This window comes from Mercenaria mercenaria, chromosome 16 (assembly GCF_021730395.1).
Source record: "Mercenaria mercenaria strain notata chromosome 16, MADL_Memer_1, whole genome shotgun sequence".
Classification (NCBI taxonomy): Eukaryota; Metazoa; Mollusca; class Bivalvia; order Venerida; family Veneridae; genus Mercenaria; species Mercenaria mercenaria.
In genome coordinates this window covers 42,343,414-42,369,788 of record NC_069376.1, presented here as the reverse complement: position 1 = coordinate 42,369,788, position 26,375 = coordinate 42,343,414, and the positions used below count along the sequence as shown (strand labels likewise).

Sequence of the window (26,375 nt, the reverse complement as noted above, 5' to 3'; positions counted from 1 at the left end):
TTTCACAAGATCTTCATGAATTAGTCAGAACGTTCACCTTGATGATATCTAGGTCAAGTTCGAAACTGGGTCACATGCCTTCAAAAACTAGGTCAGTAGGTCAAATAATAGAAAAACCTTGTGACCTCTCTAAAGGCCATATTTTTCATGGGAACTGTATAAAAATTGGTCTGAATGTTCAGCTTGATGATATCTAGGTCAAGTTTGAAACTGGGTCACGTGCGGTCAAAAACTAGGTCAGTAGTTCTAAAATAGAAAAACCTTGTGACCTCTCTAGAGGCCATATATTTTATGAGATCTTCATGAAAAAATTTGGGCAGGGAAATTTTTACCTTGATGATATCTAGGTCAAGTTCGAAAGTGGGTCACGTGCCTTCAAAAACTAGGTCAGTAGGTCAAATAATAGAAAAACCTTGTGACCTTTCTAGAGGCCATATTTTTCATGGGATCTGTAAAAAAGTTGGTCTGAATGTTCATCTTGATGATATCTAGGTCAAGTTTGAAAGTGGGTCACGTGCCATCAAAAACTAGGTCAGTAGGTCAAATAATAGAAAAACTTTGTGACCTCTCTAAAGGCCATATTTTTCATGGGATCTGTATGAAAGTTGGTCTGAATGTTTATCTTGATGATATCTGGGTCAAGTGCGAAACAGGGTCATGTGCGATCAAAAACTAGGTCAGTAGGTCTAAAAATAGAAAAACCTTGTGACCTCTCTAGAGACCATACTTGTGAATGGATCTCCATAAAAATTGGTCAGAATGTTCATCTTGATGATATCTAGGTCAGTTTTGAAAGTGGGTCATGTGCCCTCAAAAAGTAGATCAGTAGGTCAAATAATGAAAAAACGTTGTGACCTCTCTAGAGGCCATATTTTTCATGGGATCTGTATGAAAGTTGGTCTGAATGTTTATCTTGATGATATATAGGTCAAATTTGAAACTGGGTCATCTGCGATCAAAAACTAGGTCAGTAGGTCTTGAAATAGAAAAACCTTGTGACCTCTCTAGAGGCCATACCCTTGAATGGATCTTCATGAAAATTGGTCAGAATGTTCACCTTGATGATATCTAGGTCAAGTTTGAAACTGGGTCACGTGCCGTAAAAAACTAGGTCAGTAGGTCAAATAATAAAAAAACCTTGTGACCTCTCTAGAGGCCATACTTTTCATGGGATCTGTATGAAAGTTGGTCTGAATGTTCACCTTGATGATATCTAGATCAAGTTTGAAAGTGGGTCATGTGTGGTCAAAAACTAGGTCAGTAGGTGTAAAAATATTAAAATCTTTTGACCTCTCTAGAGGCCATATTTTTCAATGGATCTTCATGAAAATTGATCTGAATGTTCACCTTGATGATATCTAGGTCAATTTCGAAACTGGGTCACGTGCGGTCAAAAACTAGGTCAGTAGGTATAAAAATAGAAAAACATTGTGACCTCTCTAGAGGCCATATTTTTCATGAGATCTTCTTGAAAATTAGTGAGAATGTTCACCTTGATGATATCTAGGTAAAGTTCAAAACAGGGTCACGTACCTTCGAAAACTAGGTCAATAGGTCAAATAATAGAAAAACCTTGTGACCTCTAGAGACCATATTTTTCCATGGATCTTCATGAAAATTGGTCAGAATTTTTATCTTGATAATATCGAGGTCAAGTTCAAAACTAGGTCACATGAGCTCAAGAACTAGGTCACTATGTCAAATAATAGAAAAAACAACGTCATACTCAAAACTGGGTCATGTGGGAAGAGGTGAGCGATTCAGGACCATCATGGTCCTCTTGTTTTGATTTGAGTGTAAGAAATCATTTGAGGGGCTTTCGTGGCCATGTTGTTGAGGTCTCTTACTTGAAATCACTTGCTCCCCAGTAATGTGGGTTTGAAACGTAGCTTATGATGTAGAGTTTTACATGTGGATTTTGTGATTCCATCAGTCCATGAAATTTAATAACAACAAACAAAAATACTCCCCTTTTGTTGTATATTACATCATTGAATAAAATTGCCGTTTGTTTTTAGCTCGACTATTCGAAGAATAGTCTAGCTATTCTACTCACCCTGGCGTCGGCGTCACACCTTGGTTAAGTTTTTGCATGCAAGTACATACAGCTATCATTTAAAGGCATATAGCTTTGAAACTTATTTATTCTTTTTCTAGGTCAATTACCATCCTCACTGGGTCAAGTTCCATAACTCTGACATGTATTTTGAGCAAATTATGCCCCCTTTTGGACTTAGAAAATTCTGGTTAAAGTTTTACATGCAAGTTACTATCTCCAAAACTAATGCAGATATTAAATTGAAACTTCACATGTGTCTTCGGGGTTATAAAACTAGATGATAGAATCACTCTGACATGTATTTTTGGCAAATTATGCCCCCTTTTGGACTTAGAAAATCCTGGTTAAGTTTTGTGTGCAAGTACATACAGCTATTACCAAAAGACATATAGCTTTGAAACTTATTTATTCTTTTTCTAGGTCAGTTACCAACCTCACTGGGTCAAGTTCCATAACTCTTAACATGTATTTTGAGCAAATTATTCCCCCTTTTGTACTTAGAAAATTCTGGTTAAAGTTTTACATGCAAGTTACTATCTCCAAAACTAATGCAGATATGGAATTGAAACTTAACATGTTTCTTCGGGGTTATTAAACTAGTTGATAGCATCAAGTCCCATAACTCTGATATGCATTTTGGTCAAATTATGTCCCATTTCGAACTTTTTTGATATTTAACATTTTGGGTAATAATTTCCTGCTTCTGTGACAATATTTCGAATAGTCGAGCTTGGCTGTCTTACGGACAGCTCTTGTTATATCTTAAACAGTTGAAATATCATATCCATCTGAAATAACCATTTTTGCTGAAACCTCAAAATTTAATGTCTATGAAATTGAAAAATTCTTTGTATTGCAGATATACAGACATCATTTGACTTTAAACCATATGTTCGTGAGGTGTATGGATGTACATTAACAAGACTGAAAGCTGCAGACATAGACCAGGAGGTGAAGGAACGTGCCATCTCTTGCATGTAAGACTCTGGCTAATTAATGTAGTATAGGTTAGAGTCACATTGCAAATTCATGTTGTTGATATGTGTTGAACGAAAATCGGTATACTGCATACAAGTTATTATACGCCCATCTCTGAAAGAGCAGAGCGTATTATGTGAACACCTATGGCGAGCGGCGTCCAAAGCATGTCAGCTCTCTTAAGTCGAACAGTTTTCATCCGATCTTCACCAAACTTGCTGACAATGTTTGTGGGCATAATATCTCGGCCAGGTTCAATAACCAGCAAAATCGCCTTAGGCACTGTTGGATTTTTGCCCTTGAATTACTCGAAAAACAGCGAATTTAGCCTTGTCAAGTCAAACAGTTTTCATCGGATCTTCACCAAACTTGCTGACAATGTTTGTGGGCATAATATCTCAGTCAGTTTCGATAACTAGCCAATTTGCATGAGACATTCTTGGATTATGGCCCTTGAATTACTTGTAAAACTAAGAATTTAGCCTTGTCCTCTCTCTAAGTCGAACAGTTTTCATCCGATCTTCACCAAACTTGCTGACAATGTTTTTGGGCATAATATCTCGACCAAGGTCGATAACCAGCAAAATCGCCCCAGGCACTCTTGGATTATGCCTCTTGAGTTAGGCCAAGTTTGATGACGGGCGTATTTTGTGATAGTCTGGCACTTTTGCTTTTTTGTTTTTGATTAAGTGAAACCATGTTAATTTTGTTTAATGCTGGTATTTGGAGCAGGCACTAAAGTTAGTTAGAATTATATTTTCTCTGTTTATTTACAGGGGACAGATTATACGGAATCTTGGAGATGTTTTGTCGTCAGAACTTAAGGAATGCCTACCTATATTCCTAGAAAGGTTAAAGAATGAAATAACGAGGTTGACAGCAGTCAAAGCTTTAACCATGATTGCTGGGTAAGATCATTTAGAATTTAGAATGAATACCCCATAGACAAGTCTCTCCAGCTCAATTTGACAAAGGCTGGCAAAGTTCCCCTGTTGGTAAAAACTTGTAAGATTACAAAATTTTGACATAAATAGAAAACATTTTAGGTGACTATTACTATTTTAAAATTAAATTATGATACTAACAGGATACTTATTGGGGAAAAGTGTTTTTATGCCCCTGGCATCTACTGATGCGGGAGGCATATAGTGATCATAATGTCCGTCCATCCTTACGAGGTTAACCAAATGGGACCGTTTCGTCTAGCATCAATACTCCTTACTAGAATGACTTGATACTAATGCAGATGTAACCTGTGACCATTCCTCATCTTCAGACATCACCTGACCTCAGTTTGACCTTGACCTCGTTTTGGACTTAGGTTGCTTTGTAGCGACAAGGATGCCACCAGGGGCATCAAGCGTTTATTGAACGCAGCTCCTTGTTTTTTCTGTGTTTGTCACATTGAGAGAAGGGGTTTTTGTCTGTATTCTAAGGGCCTCCTCTGGGTTTTTCATGCCTTGTTGCCAACCTTTTCGCACATTTAAAAAAGCAGGAGCCACTTTTGAGCCAAAGTTCTGAGCCTCTTTTATTTCTCTCAGTTGGCTGTTATAGTGTGCATAGGGAAATTAATTACTGTAAATAATTACATTAGAAGTAATAACCAGGTGTATTAAATAATTGTAAAAATAAAAACAAAGGAAAAGTTCAGTTTTAATGTAGAATATAACTTAAACTATCATGAGATTACTAAAATCCATACTTTCTTTTATTTACATTGTAGCATGTTATACTTTTCCAAAGTTTTTAAACATTTTAAAGAAATTAGCCAGGATACAAATTGAGACCATATTATCACCCTGCAATTTTAGTGTGATTGCATGTTATTATTAGTCAGTTTGACATTCTCCTTTCAACTCAGTGTGCACATTTCTTTCCATAAAAAACCAGAGAATGCCGAAATCTCATACGAAAAATACGTAATTTGCTATTAATTGTCATAACAGGGTCTATAACTTTCAGATACAAGTGCAGTAGATTGTATTTTGTTCTAGTTGTTAATATTTTGGTTCTATATGACATTGAGGGGTTGTTTTGAGTTGAAGAACACATAAATTAAGGTTTTAATATTTGCTTTCAGATCTCCTTTGAAGATAGATCTCCGACCTATTTTGGTGAGTAACTTTTATATTGCAATTTCATTCTATTTATCAGTTGGCTTTTAAAGAAGAAAGCTAGTATTTCTGTGGTCCGTGCATTTTCTTCAGATTAGAAAACATTTTAACAGTCACGTTATTGTACTATTGTATATAGAGCAATGAGAATATTAGAGACTATCTCTTAAAGATATATTACACCCATATATTATCATATTTGAAAATATGAAAACTTCTTAGTAGCTATGTTGACATGTAGCTATGTTAACATAAGATGTTACTTAGTATACTTCTAATACATATAGAGCTAAACATGGTATAAATGTTTACTACCACTGAAAAAAAAACTGGAAGATATTTTTGTACCCCCCGACAACAAAGTTGTAAGGGGGGGTATACTGGTTTCAGGTTGTCTGTCCGTCTGTCCGTCTGGTCGTCTGTCCGTAGACGCAATCTTGTGCGCACCATCTCTCCTTATCCCCTTGACAGAATTTAATGAAACTTCACACAAGTGATCAGTACCAACAGTAGTTGTGCATGGGGCATGTTAGGTTCTTTAAGAAAAAAAATTTGCAGAGTTATGGGACTTTGTTTTTTTGTTACTATACTATATACATAGACACAATCTTGTGCGCACCATCTCTCCTCATCCCCTTGACACAATTTAATGAAACTTCACACAAGTGATCAGTACCAACAGTAGTTGTGCATGGGGCATGTGAGGTTCTTTTAGAAAAAAGATTTGCAGAGTTATGGGACTTTGTTTTTTTGTTACTATACTATATACATAGACACAATCTTGTGCGCACCATCTCTCCTCATCCCCTTGACACAATTTAATGAAACTTCACACAAGTGATCAGTTACAACAGTAGTTGTGCATGGGGCATGTTAGGTTCTTTCAGAAAAAAAATTTGCAGAGTTATGGGACTTTGTTTTTTTGTTACTATACTATATACATAGACACAATCTTGTGCGCACCATCTCTCCTCATCCCCTTGACACAATTTAATGAAACTTCACACAACTGATCAGTAATAACAGTAGTTGTGCATGGGGCATGTTAGGTTCTTTCAGCGACAAAAATTGCAGAGTTATGGGACTTTGTTTCTTGTTAACATACTATGTACATACAGCCTGCATATGCAATCTTGTGCGTGCCTAATCTACCAAACCCTTGCACACAATTTAATGAAACTTCACACAAGTGATCAGTACCAACCCTAGTTGTGCACGGTGCATGTTACATTCTTTTAGATAAATATTCTGCATAGTTATGGGACTTTGTTTTTTGTTACTCTACTGTATACATACAGTCCACATAATTATGCAGTCTTGTGTGTGTCAAATTCAATGTACTGTGTCAGTGCATGCGGGGGGTACATTCATCACCTTAAGTGATAGCTCTAGTTTTAACAATGACTTGCATCATTTTGAATGTGCCTCTATAAATGCATTTAGTTCATATATGAATTAAGTCAAGTACAATTCATTTGATAGGGATTTTCTACATTTAAAGCTAGGATCTTTAACCTTTAGCCTGCTAGCAACAAATGATTCAGTCTTTTCAACCAGTGACTGTGCAAACACTGCACATCTGTGCTGGCTGATCATGGTCTGCACTTTTCACTATTCAGTCAGTAAATTTTCAGTGAACACCCCTTTGAAATATAAGTGGTACTGCCCAAATTGAATGATAGACTAGTCCATTTTAGAAATTTAACAGGCTAAAGGTAAAGTAGACAGTTAAATTGAAAGATGCAAATGGAACATCTTTAATGTTTACATTTCAGACTGATGGAATACCAATACTAGCATCTTTCTTAAGGAAAAATCAGAGAGCACTGAAACTGAGTACATTAGCTTGTCTCGATGTCCTGGTCAGAAATTATGGTAATATTATTTAAGAGTACATTTTGTTGCTATAAATTATGCTTTTGAGAAACTTTTATGTTAATGACAAATTTAGTAAAATGGACATTCTTGTACACAGTAACTTTGAGGCAAATTTTGGGTTTTGTATTTGCTTTTATCTTTACACTAATAACCAGTGACCTGTACATGATAATGTGTTAAGCGAGTAAACTAACCAAACACTATATACAGGTTCTGCATTGACTGCCAGTATGATCAGTGAGATGATGAAGGAAATGCCGCCCCTCATCAACGAAAATGATCTACACGTGTCACAGGTACGAAGTGTCCTTTAGTTCTGTAATGTAAATCAGAAATCCAGATTGTTTCTTATTATGAATCGTGAACTGTCACTTAAGCAAATGAGTAATATTAATGATATGTGCATTACCCATACCAGAAATAATGTTTGAAGGGACATTTGGGGTCTTCCTTCACCATTATTAGGGACCTATATTTGTATCAGAAGGTGGGTGGTTCTACTCGGGTGCCTGCCTGTAATGAAATAATGCCCAGAGAGGTACATGGGGTCTTCCTCCACTATGAAAAGCTGAAAAGTTGCCACATGACCTATAACTGTCAATGTGATGTTAAACCCTACAAAAATAAAACATTATACCAAACAAAAAATATTCTGCATCTAGGTATGATAGGTCAGGCATATGCATGATTTTATTGATTAACACGTAACATTATACAGCTTTGAATAGTCTTTTAATATTTCACCAGTAGATTGTCACCAGAAATACAGCATGATTTCTAAATAATGACATGGAGGTATATATATCTTGATAAAGAGGACTATACTTTAAGAAATAAATCAGTGCTTTCAAGGAAAAAAAGAGAAATAGATACACAATTCCTATAGCTTGATGAAATTTTGAAATCATCATGACTGAGCCATGCCATGGGAAAACCAACATAGTGGCTTTGCGACCAGCATGGCTCCAGACCAGCCTGTGCATCCGCGCAGTCTGGTCAGGATCCATGCTGTTCGCTAACAGTTTCTCTAATTGCAGTAGGCTTTAAAAGCGAACAGCATGGAGCCTGACCAGTCTGGCCAGGCTGGTCTGGATCCATGCTGGTCGCAAACCCACTATGTTGGTTTTCTCGTGGCGCGGCTCATGTAAATAAATCAGTGCTTTGTTTTGCTTGTAGCCATGAGATTACAAAGTTTCTTGTCTTTTTCCAGCTGACACTGAACCTGTTATCATCCATATCTAAGATACACAAGCAGTCAATGGCGACTGTCCCCAACGAGATACTTCCACAGATTCTTGTGCTCATTCAGTCCCCGCTGCTGCAGGGCGGGGCATTAGGGGCCATGTTAGAATTTTTCCAGGCTATAGTCGGATTACCGAAGCTAGGCTTCAAGGATCTGTTACAGATGTTGATCAAACCAGTATACAGCCCTGCCACTCACGCACACAACCAGGCCTTTTCAATACACAAACAGGTAATATAAACAGATGATATGAATAAATGAATAATTTATTTAATATTTTGACCATGCTTGGGAGAAAGGTTTGGTATTCTGTTTACATAATGATTTCAGTGACTGTGGCAGCAGATTCCTGGTATATGATGAAATCACTTGTAATTTCACAACAAAGCTTTTTTGCAGTGTTAAGATTGACAATAAAAAAGTCTCAAAGTAGGCAGTGTTGTTTGAAGCATTCACATTTCACCATTGAGATGATGAGACGAAATTATGATGATCAATTCTGAAATCATTAAAATTATTATGTGGGGGTCAAGTTTAGGAAAAGTCATTTGTCCCTTTTTGAATGTAGAAATTTTAGAGGGCAGCAGATGAGCCATTTTTTCATTCATTTCTAACACAAAATTTTCTAAAACTCAGTATGTCTTTTTTTCAGAATCTTTTAATAGTAAGCATAAGAGCATGCATCATTTCCATTTCAGAAATATACAAATGACAAAAAATGTCAAAATAGTGACTTTGCCTGATTCTTACACATGGGAAAATACATTTTTATTGGTAAAATTTTCATTATTAAGGATATTTTAGGTTCAGAAAGATCCTACTACCATTTCGAGAGACCTTTAAAATAGTGTGTAGTTTATATCAAGATCTTCCATAAGAATGTTTAAATTTGGGGAAGGTGATTTCACAGATTAGCTGGATCAAATAGTAGATATCTGGCATCTTGTCAGTTCTTACAGTATATGTAAAGCTTTGAAAGTTTGTTTTATTATTAAGCTCATTGTGCACATATTATATCAAACTTCAAGCCAGATAATGTTTCAAAATATCTTCTTCTTTTTTTCCCAGTGAATGGTTCAGGGTAGAGTATTTCAGTTGTCGGTCCATTCATTTACTCAATGTTAGGCACCATTTGGTTAGACTTCTATAATGTCTAACCCATGACATATACATGATTTTGATGGGTGTATAATCTCTTAGAATTTTGCACCAATTTCTAGTTTTCAAACTTTTCAAGTGTTTGTGTCAATTTCAGGCTTTCCACTCTATTGCAAAATGTGTTGCTGCCCTGACTGTGATGTCACCTAATGAAGCCACAAATGTTGTAAACCAGTTTGTCAATGATGTTAAGGTAAGATCAGATATTTGTCTTTAACCTTTAGCCTGCTGGCGGCATGTTATCCTGGCTTTGCGACCAGTGCAGACCAAGATCAGCCTGCATGGATCATGGTCTGCACTGTTCACTATTCAGTCAGTAAATGTCAACACCACTGGAATAAAATCCCAAGGCACAACTTTCATCATCTATTTTGTTTTTGATGTAAAAAATCCAGGAAGTTATGCCCTTTAGCCTGCTACTGGTAAGTGATTCTGCCTTTGCGACCAGTGCAGGCTTGGTCTGCACTGTTTGCTTTTCAGTAAATATCCCTTTGAATAATAAATGGTATTGCCCAAATTGAATGATGGACCAGTTAATTATAGAAATTTAGCAGCGCAGCAGCTTTTGCCAAAACCATGAAATGTTTATTTTATCATTCGAAATATAGAACTAAACAAACGTTAAAATTAGAAATAACCATTTATTTACTAAAATTGCAGGGTGCCCTGCAAAGAAAGTTACAGAACATTGATCAACTATCTCATTTAAGACGTAACAATAATAAGTTTGCGATAATACACGAGATCATATCAGAATTTTAAGTAAAGTTTAAGTATATTCTGACTTATTATCACTAAAGAAATGGCATGTTGTGGCCACTCAGAAAAGGTAAGTTTTTCAGTCGACCGGAAGGAGACCGGACGCACCTGCCTAATATGAAATACCCGTATAAGCAAAATTTATCAAGGCAAGATATAGCACACACCGCCGTCTATGTAAAGGCTACAACGGACGCAAGGCAAAATTTACATTGGTTTACGCTAAGCAAATCCATGCAAGGAGACTGTTCAATAACCTTTAGATACCAGTCGGGAAAGTTATCAAAGCGAGGCTACGACGGACGCAAGGCAAGATAGACACAAGCAAGGCTATGTAGGTATTACCTCAGTACTAGGACAATACCTATGCAATTACACCCGACTTATTTGAAAGTTGGAATCTATATACAGACACTCCGTAAACCGCAACAGACGACACTTGCCACTGACCCGAACAATTTCTATTGCCCGAATTCCAGTTTCCGTTCTGCTCGGGTGCCCGAACTTTTACCGAAACCGGACTTCGAGTTTTTAATTAATAAAATCTTGAAAGTGTATGTAAATATTTACCATTAAGAAATTTACGTCTTATAAAGTACGTCCGATCACCTCCCGAGTCGACAGAATTTTCGGCCCTAGTAATAAAGTGAGTGACTTTTTTTTTTTTTTTTGTTTCGAATAGAATCAGCTATACCAAAATCAGTTTAGACACAAAGAAAAAGTATGACACAAAGTAAATAGTAACAAGTATGATACACGTTTAACAAAGTAATAATCCTTGACGTCCCTGTATATATAACATCAACGCTGTCCATTCCAAGAATAACAAAATCCTCCTTTAAATATACATAAAACCCTTGAAAAATTATAAAGTCACTACAATGTTTCAGTTCTCCCGAATAATCGTTATGCAGCACGAAATGTCCCATACACATAAACACTGTCTTGGCGACGCCATATATTGATGCCAATTGCAGTGATCCAGTTGTTGCTGGGATTGTAAGGTTGCGTAACTTGGAATGTGAACTCAGTTATGGAAAGGCTGTCCCTGAAATATAAAGCTAAGCCAAAACATTATTTTGTTCAAAAAGAAGAAAAATAACATGTACCTTAAACAGAAATTAATGAATTTAGGTTTTCGTTTCGTTAAATGCACTACAGTTAAGTTTGGGAGTGGCGGGTGGGAACAAAAATAATTGTCAACGTGTAATTTCTAGTAGATTCTAGCTAACGTACTCGTCGAATGTAGTTTTTCAACTGAAAAGGTTGCACGTGAATCGGATTTACTTGATTGCCCGCCTGGTTCCTTTTCATGTTTGTATAAAGTAACATTGAATAAACCGGGAAACAAATCTAAATTTTGCGACCAGCCGTGCGTGAATAAGCTGACCGCTTGACCGAATATCTCAGTATATTTCTCCAAAAATAAACGGAATTATTTTTATGCAAAATAATTTTTATTAATGCTAAAGAAAGTTTTAGGATTTTCAGTGTTCTGTAATTTGCAGTATAATTTACTGAATATAAAATTAGTTTAAAAGAAAATTATCTTGCAGTAGTCATTTGAAATTATTATACCTCACATAAATGTCCAATGCAAATTTCCCAATAGTTTAACTTGAATAATATATCATATTCCCCAGTGATTTTATATCACATGCGCAAAAGCGTTATTTTCAATTTCTGCGCGGGTGATATGATCCGTAATTTCATATCACATGCGCAACAGCGTTATTTTGTTTTTCTGCGCATGTGATATTATTTTTTCATATCACCCATTGAGAGATTGATTTCAGACGAGGCGCTTATATAATTATACGTTGGGATTAAATTATTCTTTTCTGGTGCTCTTGCATGTGTGAACACGGCTGATTTTTCTTTTTTATGCTACGTGCAAATCATCAAATATTGAATCGAAACTACCAAAATAAGTTTGGAAATGATCTAACTAAGAAAATGAGTGCTCACACTTATATGTTTCATTTAGAAAAAAGAAATTATCGCCGTTTTTTCGAATGCTACTGATTGACGCAATGTTGAAATATTAGAATAAATATAGGGGTCAGCGATATGTAAACGTCTCGACTAAATCTATCAAAAAGGTCTTATTACACAGCAAAGTTGCCACAAATTATGAGTGCTAACAGGTAAAGACTCTTTAATTCTGCCTTCATTATTTGGTCAGTAATTACTTTTTAATGTTAAATTATTATGTTGATTTTCCAGTAAATGCTTTGACCCTTATAAGCTTTCGGTATAATAAAATAAATATTGCATTCCTGAGAGGGTGATATGGAAAATGTTCACCCCTTGAAATATGAATATAGACCTCGGCTGGCGCCTCGGTCAATATTCATATATCTCGCGGTGAACATTTTTCATATCACCCTCTCAGGAATGCAATATTTATATAATAACCTAGACTTAAAGTGTATAGTTTGCGAAAGAAATAACTGATATGCCTATCAATAAACAAGTTTTTCGTATATACATTACATTATGTAAAATTATTCAAAAACCTTTCTGTGTTTCATTTAATACAATTTCTTTTTTTTTCCAGAACACCAAATCAACAGACTCAATAAGACTGTTTGCACTGTTGGCACTGGGAGAAATTGGAAAACACTTGTATGTTTTTATACATATTTATACGTACATATAAATTATACCCCCAAACTATATATTAAAACTCATGTGTTAATCCAAATTAAGCCATTTCTGATTTGATGTGTGTGGGTGATGAAAGTAAAAAGCATGGGTAACTGTATTTTAACGTTCAGCCAATATGTGATTCAGACCAAAATGATGGTGTAACACCAATTTGACCCTGGAAGCTTTTGTGTTGCTCTGCTTCTGGGTGAATACATGAAGTTGACATAGGCTTCACTGAAAAAAAAAAATTAGGGTATGGGGGTCACATAGATTTACCCTTTACAATAAGATGTTTGTTTGAATTTGTTTGGTGCATAATTATCTAAAGTATTTGATAAAGTCATGATATTAGAAGTCATTGAAAAATATAATGTGTTTTGTTTGCAGAGATTTAAGTGGCCAGGGTGAGATACAAACTGTGATACTAGATGCTTTCTCATCACAAAATGAAGAGGTTAAAGCAGCTGCCTCATATGCTTTAGGTAAGTTTTTATTTAAACAGCTGTCTCATATGCTTTAGGTAAGTTCGTATTTAAGCAGCTGCCTCATATGCTCTTGGTAAGTTCGTATTTAAGCAGCTGCCACATATGCTCTTGGTAAGTTCGTATTTAAGCAGCTTATTTAAGCAGCTGCCTCATATGCTCTAGGTAAGTTCTTATTTAAGCAGCTGCCTCATATGCTCTAGGTAAGTTCTTATTTAAGCAGCTGCCTCATATGCTCTAGGTAAGTTCTTATTTAAGCAGCTGCCTCATATGCTCTAGGTAAGTTCTTATTTAAGCAGCTGCCTCATATGCTCTAGGTAAGTTCTTATTTAAGCAGCTGCCTCATATGCTCTAGGTAAGTTCTTATTTAAGCAGCTGCCTCATATGCTTTAGTTAAGTTCTTACTTTTAAGCAGCTGCCTCATATGCTCTAGGTAAGTTCTTATTTAAGCAGCTGCCTCATATGCTCTAGGTAAGTTCTTATTTAAGCAGCTGCCTCATATGCTCTAGGTAAGTTCTTATTTAAGCAGCTGCCTCATATGCTTTAGTTAAGTTCTAACTTTAAAGCAGCTGTCTCATTTGCTTTAGGTAAAAAAATCAAGATAAAGCACATACATTGTAAGCTTTAGGTCAGTTACAGTTAAAGTAACTGCCTCGTATGCTTTATATTAGGTAAATTTAGGATAAAGCAGCTGCCTCATAAGCTTAAGGTAAGTTCCAATTAAAGCAGTTTCTCATTTGATTTTGGTTAGCATAGAATTTCAGTATCAGATCTGTTTTAGTAGCAAAATGTTTATGTGTATTTGGCGACAGTACTTTTAAAGTGTACTGCTTCTGGTAGAATGTTTGGAGGTGTCGGCAAACATAAATTTAGTATAAATTTAAGGCAGAAATCTAATTGCAGAAAAATAAACATTTGTTCTGTGATTTGTGTATTTCAGGTAATGTGAGTGTGGGTAATTTGAACAAATTTCTTCCGTTTGTGTTACAAGAGATTGAAAGTCAGCCAAAAAGACAATATTTACTGTTACATTCACTGAAAGAGGTTTGTATCTGTTAATGTTTACAGTTCAAATGAATTTCCATTGGTGACGCCACTTGTGACCCCAAAAGACTGAGCATTCCAAATGTCCCCATGCTTGATTTGCAATGTTTTTTTACATATGTCAGGTCATCATGACAAAAAAGCATATTCCTTCCTTGAAGTATGCTGTTGTAAAAGCTGGTGTTAAGCTATGATTTTGCCATTCCAGAATTCTGCTAATTGAATTGTATGTAGCATTATATCTAATCAGTTTTTGTGAGGAAAAAGGAGAAAACAAAAAATGTATACTTTGTGGTTATGTATTTTATACACAAATGGTACCTACATTACCACAATTTATTCTGTTAGTGGGTCAGTCTTTTAGGATGTCAGTACTTGTGTTTATGAATAATTATCTTTAATGCTGTATTGAGGATTGAGATCGGTTAGGATTCCATACTTATGTTTGTTAATTGCTTCTCAGCTTTTTGGGGAAACAGCCTCTCAGAAAATCAAAATTTTATCAACATTTGATGACAGATAATTCATAAATTGACAGGACTTCTAAAATATGCGGGAAGACTAGCAAAACAGTTTGTTGCCTCAGCTTAAAACTTTAATGTCTGCTTTATTTGGAGGTAGTTACAATAGTTTCATGCTGTGAGAGGCAACAATTTATGTACTGTGAAATCATTATTTGTGAGGGATTAATTTTTGTGGATTTCGTGGTTCAGCCCAACAACGAAATGAAGTCCCAATGAACAAATTGTGCCCAAGATAATGTAAATTTTACTCAGTTTTGAAAAAAAAAAAAAAAGACAACAAAGCCGTCTAATTGTAGGCCTATTGACCTGCAGCTTTCATGTAGTTTATGGAGACTCCATCAACGATAAATAATAGGTATGCGTAGGAACAAAGCCAACTATTTCATTTAGACATTTACCCATGGTTTATTGTACCCCCCTACAATAAAGTTGTAAGGGGGATATACTGGTTTCAGGTTGTCTGTCTGTCTGTCTGTCCGTCTGTCTGTCCGTAGACGCAATCTTGTGCGCACTATCTTTCCTTATCCCCTTGACAGAATTTAATGAAACTTCACACAAATGATCAGTACCATCAGTAGTTGTGCATGGGGCATGTTAGGTTCTTTTAGAAAAAAAATTTGCAGAGTTATGGGACTTTGTTTTTTTTGTTACTGTACTATATACATAGACACAATCTTGTGCGCACCATCTCTCCTCATCCCCTTGACACAATTTAATGAAACTTCACACAAGTGATCAGTACCAACAGTAGTTGTGCATGGGGCATGTTAGGTTCTTTTAGAAAAAAAATTTGCAGAGTTATGGGACTTTGTTTTTTTTGTTACTATACTATATACATAGACATAATCTTGTGCGCACCATCTCTCCTCATCATCTTGACACAATTTAATGAAACTTCACACAAGTGATCAATACCAACAGTAGTTGTGCATGGGGCATGTTAGGTTCTTTTAGAAAAAAAATTTGCAGAGTTATGGGACTTTGTTTTTTTTTGTTACTATACTAGATACATAGACATAATCTTGTGCGCACCATCTCTCATCCCCTTGACACAATTTAATGAAACTTCACACAAGTGATCAGTAACAACAGTAGCTGTGCATGGGGCATGTTAGTTTATTTTAGAAAAAAAATTTGCAGAGTTATGGGACTTTGTTTTTTTGTTACTATACTATATACATAGACACAATCTTGTGTGCACCATCTCTCCTCATCCCCTTGACACAATTTAATGAAACTTCACAAAGTGATCAGTACCAACAGTAGTTGTGCATGGGGCTTGTTAGGTTCTTTTAGAAAAAAAATTTGCAGAGTTATGGGACTTTGTTTTTTTTGTTACTATACTATATACATAGACACAATCTTGTGCGCGCCATCTCTCTTCATCTCCTTGACACAATTTAATGAAACTTTACGCAAGTGATCAGTACCATCAGTAGTTGTGCATGGGGCATGTTCCGTTCTTTCAGAAAAAAATTTGCAGAGTTATGGGACTTTGTTTTTTTTGTTACTATACTATATACATAGACACAATCTTGTGCGCACCATCTCGCCTCATCCCTTTGACACAATTTAATGAAACTTCACACAAGTGATCAGTAACAACAATAGTTGTGCACGGGGCATGTTAGGTTCTTTCAGCGACAAAAATTGCAGAGTTATGGGACTTTGTTTCTTGTTAACATACTATGTACATACAGTCTGCATATGCAATCTTGTGTGTGCCTAATCTACCAAACCCTTGCACACAATTTAATGAAACTTCACACAAGTGATCAGTACCAACCCTAGTTGTGCATGGTGCATGTTACATTCTTTTAGATAAATATTCTGCATAGTTATGGGACTTTGTTTTTTGTTACTATACTGTATTCATACAGTCTATATATATATACAGTCCACATAATTATGCAATCTTGTGTGCGTCAAATTGCAATGTACTGTGTCAGTGCATGCGGGGGGGTGGGGGGGGGGGTACATTTCGTCAAAGTAAAAAGTATACACTAAAAACAGTAGTTTGACGTAGCGTCATGTGACAGACCACACTATGCTGCAGCTGTTATTTGCATTTATTCGGCCCCGCTCTGAAATGACATGTAGTAAACTACTACTACTTTGAGACTATCAAATATTATAAATTAATTGCTAGATTGGCGTCCGATGCATTATTACCAAATTCACATTACAAGTTTCTTGGCATGAAATGTGCATATTTAATCTATTAGTAATATAATCAGATCTATGAAGACATAAATTGGTGAAATCGGATAGGGGAAATTGATATTTTGTAAGATGTTTTAAAAGATAAACATCTAGAGAATGGCTTATTAAAACATTTTCATATATAATTTTATTTGATGAAAAACAAACAAACAGGCTATGGATGATAACGTCTCAACACATTGAAGATGACACACGCACATTGATATTAATAACTTCAAAATAAAACTCGATTATAAGTGCCAGTTGTGCAAGACTATACACCAGGTGCTACTGTTCTGACACTTTTTAATTGACGCCGACTTTTCTTATTAATTTTTCAGTTTCCATTAGTTTTGCAAATTAGTTGTTTAAGATAACGCGGTTGTTAACTGGCAAATGATCACTCGCTAATCTCCCGCAGTGTAGGTTGCAGATTCGGTAACCATGGTAGCGCTGTTTGACACTTGAAGGTTTCACATGTAAGAACAAAATAATATACTAGATATAGTCCTGTGGAAATTATTTTTAAAAAATCAAAAATTTGAAATCCACGAATTTACGTCCCCACGAAACAGCCGTTTTGGCCAAAATCATGAAATTCCATGCCAACGAAATTAAATGATTTCACAGTATTTTTATGTAGACTATTTAGATCTGTGATAAATGATTTAAAAAGAGATTTCTTTGGACTTGTATGCTAATCATTGAGAGCCATTCACACATTTACATGAATATTTCTCTCTCTTTATATTGAAGGTATAAAATAAAAAAAAAATGCCATGGCTTTTATCACAATGACTTTTTTGGAGCATGGATTCTTGGATTTCATTTTCAGAGGTTTTATTTGTTTCTCAGAATTTTATGTTGTAGATTTGTACCAGCAGAAAGACAGTCTTCAACAGTTCTTTAAGATTTTAAGATAGTTGATCCCAACTATATTTATTTACAAAGAGATATCATATTTTCAGATTATTAGTTGTGAATCCGCCTCACCTGCAGGAGTAAGCAACCTTAAACCTTATGTACAGACAATATGGTATGTATAAAAAAAGTCTTAAAACTTACATACAGTCTTTACAGTGTGTATAACTGCCCTTAAATCTTTGAAAGACAATACATTATGTGTAAGTAACCTTAATGGACTAATAACTATAATAACCAATAGTAAGTAAGGACTGGATTGCATGTATTTATAATAAGTCTGTTTGTTTTGGGTTTAACACTTTTTTTCAACAGTATTTCAGTTATGTAACAGCAGGCAGTTAACCTAACAAATGTTCCTGGATTCTGTACCAGTAAAAAAAAGTCTTAAAACTTACATACAGTCTTTACAGTGTGTATAACTGCCCTTAAATCTTTTGAAAGACAATACATTATGTGTAAGTAACCTTAATGGACTAATAACTATAATAACCATATAGTAAAGTAAGGACTGGATTGCATGTATTTATAATAAGTCTGTTTGTTTTGGGTTTAACACTTTTTTTCAACAGTATTTCAGTTATGTAACGGCAGGCAGTTAACCTAACAAATGTTCCTGGATTCTGTACCAGTATTAAGTAACTGCCAACTTCCCCACATAAATCAGAGGTGGAGGATTTATCAAATCGTCACAAAAAACATACGCCTTGCCTGTGGATAGACCTCGTGACCTTGCCATCCTTAGATCTGGGATCTTTTCCTATTTAGCTAAGCGGGCGGGCTTTATTTACATTAATTTCTATGCACAATCTGTTACGTATTACCAGCCATTAACCTTATATTTTTAACCTAGAAGTCTGTATTTTAAAACTTAAGTACATAGTTTATCATATAAACTTGTCAATTTTTAATGTAATGTACAGACTGTCACATATGATAAGGCAATGAACCTGGATTTTGTAGTTTCATACATATGTGTTTGAAACCAGCTAAAATGATGCATACCATTATGAAAATCATCAACTTACGATAGATTATGGACAAATGAATGCTATAAAGCATTATACAGTTTGATTAGCTGATATTACTGGGCAGAATTAATTGACTTGACAATTTTGCAGGAACATGTTATTTACACACTGTGAATGTCCGGAGGAGGGTACAAGGAATGTGGTTTCAGAATGTCTCGGTAAACTGACGTTGATGGATCCCCAGACATTACTTGCTAGTCTGAAGAAATATCTCACCTCTCAGTCAGCTTTAACTAGAAGTACTGTGGTTACAGCAATCAAATTTACCATATCAGATCAGGTAAGGGTTCAGTTTTAGAAGTTTTGTTGTCTTGGCTCTGCATATCTAAAAGAAAATCTGCAAAAGGTCCTTTGGAAGTATAGAATGCAAACACACAAAATAAGAGCTAACATTGTTTGATAAAGTCTTGTCTTGAGAAGATGTGACATGTACATCTGTCACAAACCCTAGTATGATCTCTGTTATCAAAGAAAATTGAGAAAAATACAGTGAAAAGCAAGTAAGGAGTGTGTATGTGGGAGGCAACATTAGCGTGGTAACCAACTTGTAGATGAACACTTACTGAACATGTTTCTCAGTTTATGGCAGAATGTCTGTAGATAGCATTATAGCTCTGTCATTGAAGCATCAGAACAGTACTTTAAGTTGTGGAACAATAGTCTGGTTCACTTCTTTCTCACCCTGTGATAGATTTAATATACACACTTGTGGATACTTCTCTGTACTTAAAAAGGAACATTTATTTTATTTAATGATATAACCTAAGGGCACTAATTTCCTCTATACAGTATAATGAAATCATTTACTTTTGTGGGCATAAAACTTCATAATTTTGGCTTAAATGGCTTTTTTATATATGGAGAGTGTGATATGAATTTATGGATTTTGACTTCTGAAGATTTTATGAATGGGAATTTTAATTTGTTGTTGGGATTTAATTCTGTAGATCGATGCATCAACGAATTCCATAAAAATAAGTGCCCGAGAAGTATTAATGATTTTATATTGTACTGAATGAAAGTGCAATAAGTTGTGATACCAAATGATATCAAAATATTGTGTTTATTTGAACCAGTGGTATTGATATCCTTTTTTATATTTCAGCCACAAGGCATAGACCAGTTATTGCGAACCTGTATCGGCGAGTTCCTTCAAACTTTACAGGATCCAGACTTGAATGTTAGACGTGTAGCTTTGGTAACGTTTAACTCGGCAGCTCACAATAAACCGGCATTGATCAGAGATCTTTTAGAAAGTGTTCTACCCCATTTATATAATGAAACTAAAGTTAGAGTAAGTATAGCTGTCAATAGGTAAATTTATTACAGTAAAAACCACTTGCAGTACTTTTGATGGCTGAAAAACTTTAGGTTGGCTTGCTCAAGCAATGCGAGTTGTCCCCAGTTGTTTAACGTATATTTTTTATTTGCTCAAAATCTTGGACATAGAGCATTTTGCTCATTACCTGAAATACTTTTTGTAAGGGGCAGGCTAAATGTAGAATATAGTGAGTACTTTTGTTCTTTCTTAGTTTTATATCATTGGTCAGAATTTCAGTTTGATGATTTCTACATAACTTACCTCTCTTTGATTTAATGGTACACACATGTCGCAATTTTATAAAAGCAAATGCATTGATTCAGTGGTAACATGACTACAAAACCAGGAATTTTAAGCCGAAGCTGCCTGCTCCTGCATATAAAAATTACAAATATCAGGATGAATCTTCCAGCATTGGAGTGTCTTCTGTACCTTGCGCTGCCCTGCCACTGTTATTACTGTCTGTCTTCTTGAGAAGTTGCCCATATGGCTGACCAGTGGCGACTTTAAATAAGTTTACAAACAAACATCTGTAGTTTTACAACTGATAGGTGGAGATATATTGATGACAGTTTTAGTTTGTACTCTTTCTTTAATTACACTCTGTTCTTATAAATATTTTTATTGTATTTTTCAGAAAGAGCTTATTCGTGAGGTAGAAATGGGTCCGTTCAAACATACACTAGATGACGGCCTTGATATAAGAAAGGTAAATATGTATAGTGATTTAAGACATGTTTAATACTTGAACCTGATTTGATTCAGTAAGGCTTATAGTTCAGTGTAGCTCATTTTCATTTTATTTCCGAATTCAGTCTAATGCTATCTCCTAAGGAACATCACTTATGAAAAGTAACTGTAGTTACGCTTAGTAGCCTTGCTTGCTTAGACCTGAAATTATATGATAAAGAAAATGAAGGGTTTTCTTTCACCAGTACTAGTGTTTCATCAGTAGTAGTGTTTCACCAGTAGTAGTGTTTCACCAATTAGAGCCTCTGTTGCTGAGTAATTAAGGTGACTGACTGCATCACATACCTCCTACAGCTGTAGGTTAGAGCCATTCTCAGGTTGTCATATGTTTCATATGAAGAAACTTTTAAGCAGATCTATAGGTCTGGCTCTAACCTGACAAAGTCTTAAACAGTGCCTAGAAGAACATGTAGGGTTTTCTCAACCACATTCTAGCTACATTTTGTTATTGAAACTTAAAGCTCAAACATAAAAAAATTCTTTCGATTAATAGTACTAAAAATAGGTGATAATGGAGTTTCATGATAGGAGGGTTAAGGTAACTAACTTTGAATCACTTGGCCCTTGCTGCTACAGGTTCAAAACGTCACTCTGGTTAGATTTCTTTCATGTGAGGAAGTCATTCAGCTGCTTTACAGAAGGTTGGTAGTTCTACCTTAACCCTTAGCCTGCTGGCGGCGATTGGTTTTGCCTTTGCGACCAGTGCAGACCAAGATCAGCCTGCACATCCGTGCAGTCTGATCATGGTCTGCACTGTTCGCTATTTAGTCAGTAAATTTTCAGTAAACACCCATTTGAATACTAAATGGTACTGCCCAAACTGAATGATGGAACAGTCCATTATAGAAATTTAGCAGGCTAAGGGTTAAGTTAGTGCCCACACATGGCACCTTTAGTCTTTCTTCACCATGAAAAGCTGGAAAGTTGCAACATGATAATTGTGTCTGTAACATGTTCAACACAACCAAAAATGCCACAAGACAGTGTCTGTTTCATTTGTAATATTCTTTCAAAAATATATTTAACGTATATATACTATTGCAGGCTGCATTTGAGTGTATGTATACATTACTGGACTCCTGTCTGGACAGAATAGACATTTTTGAATTCCTGAATCACGTAGAAGATGGCCTAAAAGACCACTACGATATCAAAATGTTGACTTATTTAATGTTGGTACGGCTGTCACATCTGTGTCCAAGTGCAGTATTACAAAGTAAGTACAATATTTTGACCTTACCCGTGAAGGGGCCTACATGACCCAAGTTGTTAAGGTTGCTGAACCTTAATCACCTTCCCCTTGCCTCTGTAGGTTTGAGCTCTGCTAAGGAGGTCATGTGAGGAAGTTGTCCAGCTGTTTGAGGTAGGAGGGTGGTTCTGCTCATGTGCTCACCCTTTCCTGAAATAATGTAAAGACATGGCAGCTAGGCCTTATTCCTTGAATTTGAGCTGGAATGTCACCATAATTATGACCTAAATTGTGTGTATATGACAAACTTATTTAATATATAGGTTCCTACAATAAGAAACTAGGATTTACACATAGGAATTATCATTTGCCAGAACTTGCAAAAACATTGTTCAATGTATTTTTGCTTTGTCAGTTGAGTTTTCATCTCAGTCTTGTAAAGAAAGAGGTTGGAAGAAAAATGATGAACAAAATACAATTTTAATTTTTTTGAAGAAATATGAACACTGCTGCTGCTTGTATAACATGAAGAAATGTTTTCTGTCCAGGTCACTGCTGAACAAAAACAACAACAAAAAACACAAAGAAAGGAGAAAAGCTGCAGATTTAAACCATACTAGTATATAGAACCATTGTGCTATACAGTTGGTGCAGGTTACATTACAGAGATTATATGGTCCTGTATTATACATTATAATGCTTTTCTGTACTACAGGACTAGACAGGTTGGTGGAGCCTTTGAGAGCAACATGTACAACAAAGGTGAAAGCAAATTCTGTGAAACAAGAGTTTGAGAAACAAGATGAATTGAAACGATCGGCCATGAGAGCTGTTGCAGCATTATTGTCCGTTCCTGATGCAGGTAAAAATCATTTTGTGAAGTTATTCAAACAAAAATGCCAACTATATCACAGTTCTATATCTGAAATACATATGCCTAAAGATCACAGGTTTTGAATATAAGAAGAGGGCCTATTACAATGAGTGGCGAAGGTAGCACTAAGCAGACTTAAAAATCAATTGCCTCAGGATTGATCTGGGATAAAGTCCTACTCAGATCGCTGTCCAGCTGACTTATGGAAGATGGGTGGTTCTACCCAGGTGCCAGAAGTAATGTCCTTATAGAGGCATCACAGATCTATCTTCACCTTTATAAAGTTGGAAAATTGCCATATGACCTGTACTGTTTATTAGGAAACATTTTAATTGAAAGTATCAGTTCTGCTAAAGTTTTGCAGAAAATAAAAAAGATATAAAATACAGATAACTGATTTAAACAAAACTTTGAATGCTTGCACAAGCATGTCACAAGTTGCCGAGTTTTGTCAAAATATCTGACTTAAGATGTTGAGATGAGAAGATCATACAGTTGAGGTAAAATTTGTATCTCCATGTCTCTAGATAGATGAAGTTTTATATGGAAACAACAGTCACTGTGTAAGGATGAAAAGAATATCTTCATTTATGCATAATTTTGATTAAAAAAAAGCATTTGAGAAATGAAATTAAAGAAAGTTGAAAATTGGTACAATGTTATAAATATTTGTGCAACTCATGTCAAATGTTTATTCCATAAATCAATTAAAAAGCATCTTATATATTTATATGTTCAGGAACATTAAAAACAATTGCTTTTCGATTTGAAAGGTCATACTGCATTAGTTTTGTTTACTCATTTAAGATAAGTGGACCAAATCCCCAAGAACATCTTGAAAAATACAAGTTTTACCAATTTTGAGGTGGGTTTTTTTTTCATTTTCAGATAAAAGCCCACAGATGAATGAATTTCTTACACAGATTAAATCCAACTCAGATCTTACACAAATGTTTGAGAATATTCAGAAGGACGCCATGGCAACATCATCCGACACCATTGTCATGGATACGAGCTGAGGTCTTGTTATCATATAGACAGTTTTTCACAATATTGTTGATTTTTGTTTAGGGACAGACTTAGTAACTAGGTCGTGTACACAGCCATACAGCATACCAAATGCCTCATGAAAACCAAATATGTTCACCAGCAGGATCCAGACAGCCTCCTCGCGCGTTGGTCAGCCCTGCTGTTCTTTAAGCCTATGAATGGAAACTTACGACAGATGGATCATGTGGTCGCACCACTTTGTTTAGTGGCAGCTAAAGTACACCTGACTTTCTTGTAATAAAAATCGTGTATATAGTAAATTCTAAAAATATATGTTAATGACATTGAAATTATGCTTTATCTTAGATCAAGCAGATGTATGATTCAGTGTTCCCTGAAACAGTTGTGTTTTCATACAGGAATAATGCTCAAAGCATATGTAACTTAGAGGGGAAACTCTGTTCTACTTTTAAATTAGTCTTTCACTCTTTGTAATTCTGTGTATGCAAATTCTAGGTACAATTTCGTGAACTGTTAAATCACTACTTTCTTATACTGGACAGGAACTTGGAACTGTGTTACTTTGAGTTCAGAGTTAATATATGGTTCACTAAATTCTCAACAGTTTCATCTAAATGGTGTAAGAACTAAATACGAGTTATTTATCATTTGCAGAATTGTGTAAAGAATATTTCTTTAAAAGTTTGAAAATGCCCATTATGAAATATGTGGACAAAACATATTCGGCAGTGTGTGGTGTGTGAACACCCTACAGTGTTTTTGTAGTTGTTCTGTCCTGTGCAAGCAGTGTTTCAGTGCTGTTAAAGAAGCCACCTAGTTTGTTAGCATTTGTCACTAAAAAATCTTGAAGTCTACTTTGGAAATATTACTATGCTAAAGGAACGTTTCATGCCTTTACAGTAACATTTTTAGTACAGTCTCTCTCAGTCTGTGTGACCAGATTTAAACAGATTTGCTATATGTATGTATGGTCTTTTTGTATGTGTCTGTTGCAGTGACATGCTTTCAGTACTTTGATTTAAAATGTTTTGATTCAATGATTAATGCAGTTATCCCGATGATACTTTATTCGTGAACAATCTTCAATCCCAGCAAAAGTGCTTCAGCCTGGCTGCCATAATATCTATAAGTGCTATGTTACTTTATTACTCGTGTTTTTGTCGTGTTTATCTATGTACCTTGTCGTAACAGGCTTCACTATATATAATAATTGTGTCTCTATGATCAAAATAATTCTAACCCACTTTTTAAAGGAAGTAAAGTAAACTGCTTTATCTGATTATAAGGGCTTTTTACAGATTGAAGAAAAAAAAGAACTTCATCATCAAATGATGTAGTGTTAATAGAGCCATCCTGGCATATATGTTATCAAAAGTTGAATAGAAAATATTTTAAACTTTAAAAGATACATATCGCGTTTTGGATGGAATAAGTTATAAACTTCAAAAGATGTTATACAAAAATGTTTTATAAATAGTCTTGATTTTATTAAGTTTCAGTTTTGTAACGTTGGACATCTTAAGATTTTTTTGTCAAAAATTGAAGTATAAACTGAGAATCCTAACTTAGCCAGCTGTGACCTTCCATAAATTCATTTATCTCAAATATGTTTGTTAAGTACTCTTAACACTATTCAAATTTCTATTCAAAGGTATTTCATTTTATTTATGGAAGGCCACAGCGAGCTAATTTCACAATAATGAGAAAATGATGTGTTTCCATGTAGAAAAAAAAACTTTTTTTTTTCGTTATACCTGTATACTATTTTCTGACATTTCTTTAAGAATTGTTTTAAAATAAAAAAGATAAATATAAAAAACAAGTTCATTTTACCAAAGATTTCCAAAATGATTATTTCTCTGATTATACATAGAAATAAATTGTTACCTACCTGATTTCAAGGATCTAATGGAAAAAGTTAATGTAGTATACTATTACCATATTTGGTATGACTCTGATTAAATTTAATTGTAAATGTATGTTTCAGCAACTGTGCTACTAGATGTATTGTATGAAATTTTGATCATGTTTTTTTGGTGATTCTTGGTCTTAACTTCCACTTTTGTGAATGGCTGTTAACTATTTTTATAGTTCATGAAATAAATTTAGCGGTAAACACATTTCTTATACAGTTTGTTATGTTTTATTCCATGGGCTACTCTGCTGGCAGTGTTTTTCTGGACTT

General features: G+C 35.1%; 1 protein-coding gene across 1 annotated transcript in view; it reads left to right on the top strand.

The window, feature by feature from the left end:
• LOC123541288 (cullin-associated NEDD8-dissociated protein 1-like) overlaps positions 1 to 24,302 on the top strand; it is a 42,995-nt gene extending 18,693 nt beyond the window's left edge. Inside the window, exons 16-32 of the mRNA XM_045326703.2 lie at positions 2,919 to 3,036; positions 3,814 to 3,945; positions 5,118 to 5,151; positions 6,927 to 7,026; positions 7,240 to 7,325; positions 8,240 to 8,503; positions 9,528 to 9,623; positions 12,750 to 12,817; positions 13,229 to 13,323; positions 14,264 to 14,367; positions 18,062 to 18,129; positions 19,136 to 19,325; positions 20,151 to 20,339; positions 21,004 to 21,075; positions 22,161 to 22,332; positions 23,021 to 23,167; positions 24,068 to 24,302. Of these exons, the coding sequence (XP_045182638.2) occupies positions 2,919 to 3,036; positions 3,814 to 3,945; positions 5,118 to 5,151; positions 6,927 to 7,026; positions 7,240 to 7,325; positions 8,240 to 8,503; positions 9,528 to 9,623; positions 12,750 to 12,817; positions 13,229 to 13,323; positions 14,264 to 14,367; positions 18,062 to 18,129; positions 19,136 to 19,325; positions 20,151 to 20,339; positions 21,004 to 21,075; positions 22,161 to 22,332; positions 23,021 to 23,167; positions 24,068 to 24,198 (2,066 nt within the window). The 3' untranslated portion in view covers positions 24,199 to 24,302. The remainder of the gene's footprint in view (positions 1 to 2,918; positions 3,037 to 3,813; positions 3,946 to 5,117; positions 5,152 to 6,926; positions 7,027 to 7,239; positions 7,326 to 8,239; positions 8,504 to 9,527; positions 9,624 to 12,749; positions 12,818 to 13,228; positions 13,324 to 14,263; positions 14,368 to 18,061; positions 18,130 to 19,135; positions 19,326 to 20,150; positions 20,340 to 21,003; positions 21,076 to 22,160; positions 22,333 to 23,020; positions 23,168 to 24,067) is intronic.
• Positions 24,303 to 26,375: the final 2,073 nt, after the last annotated feature.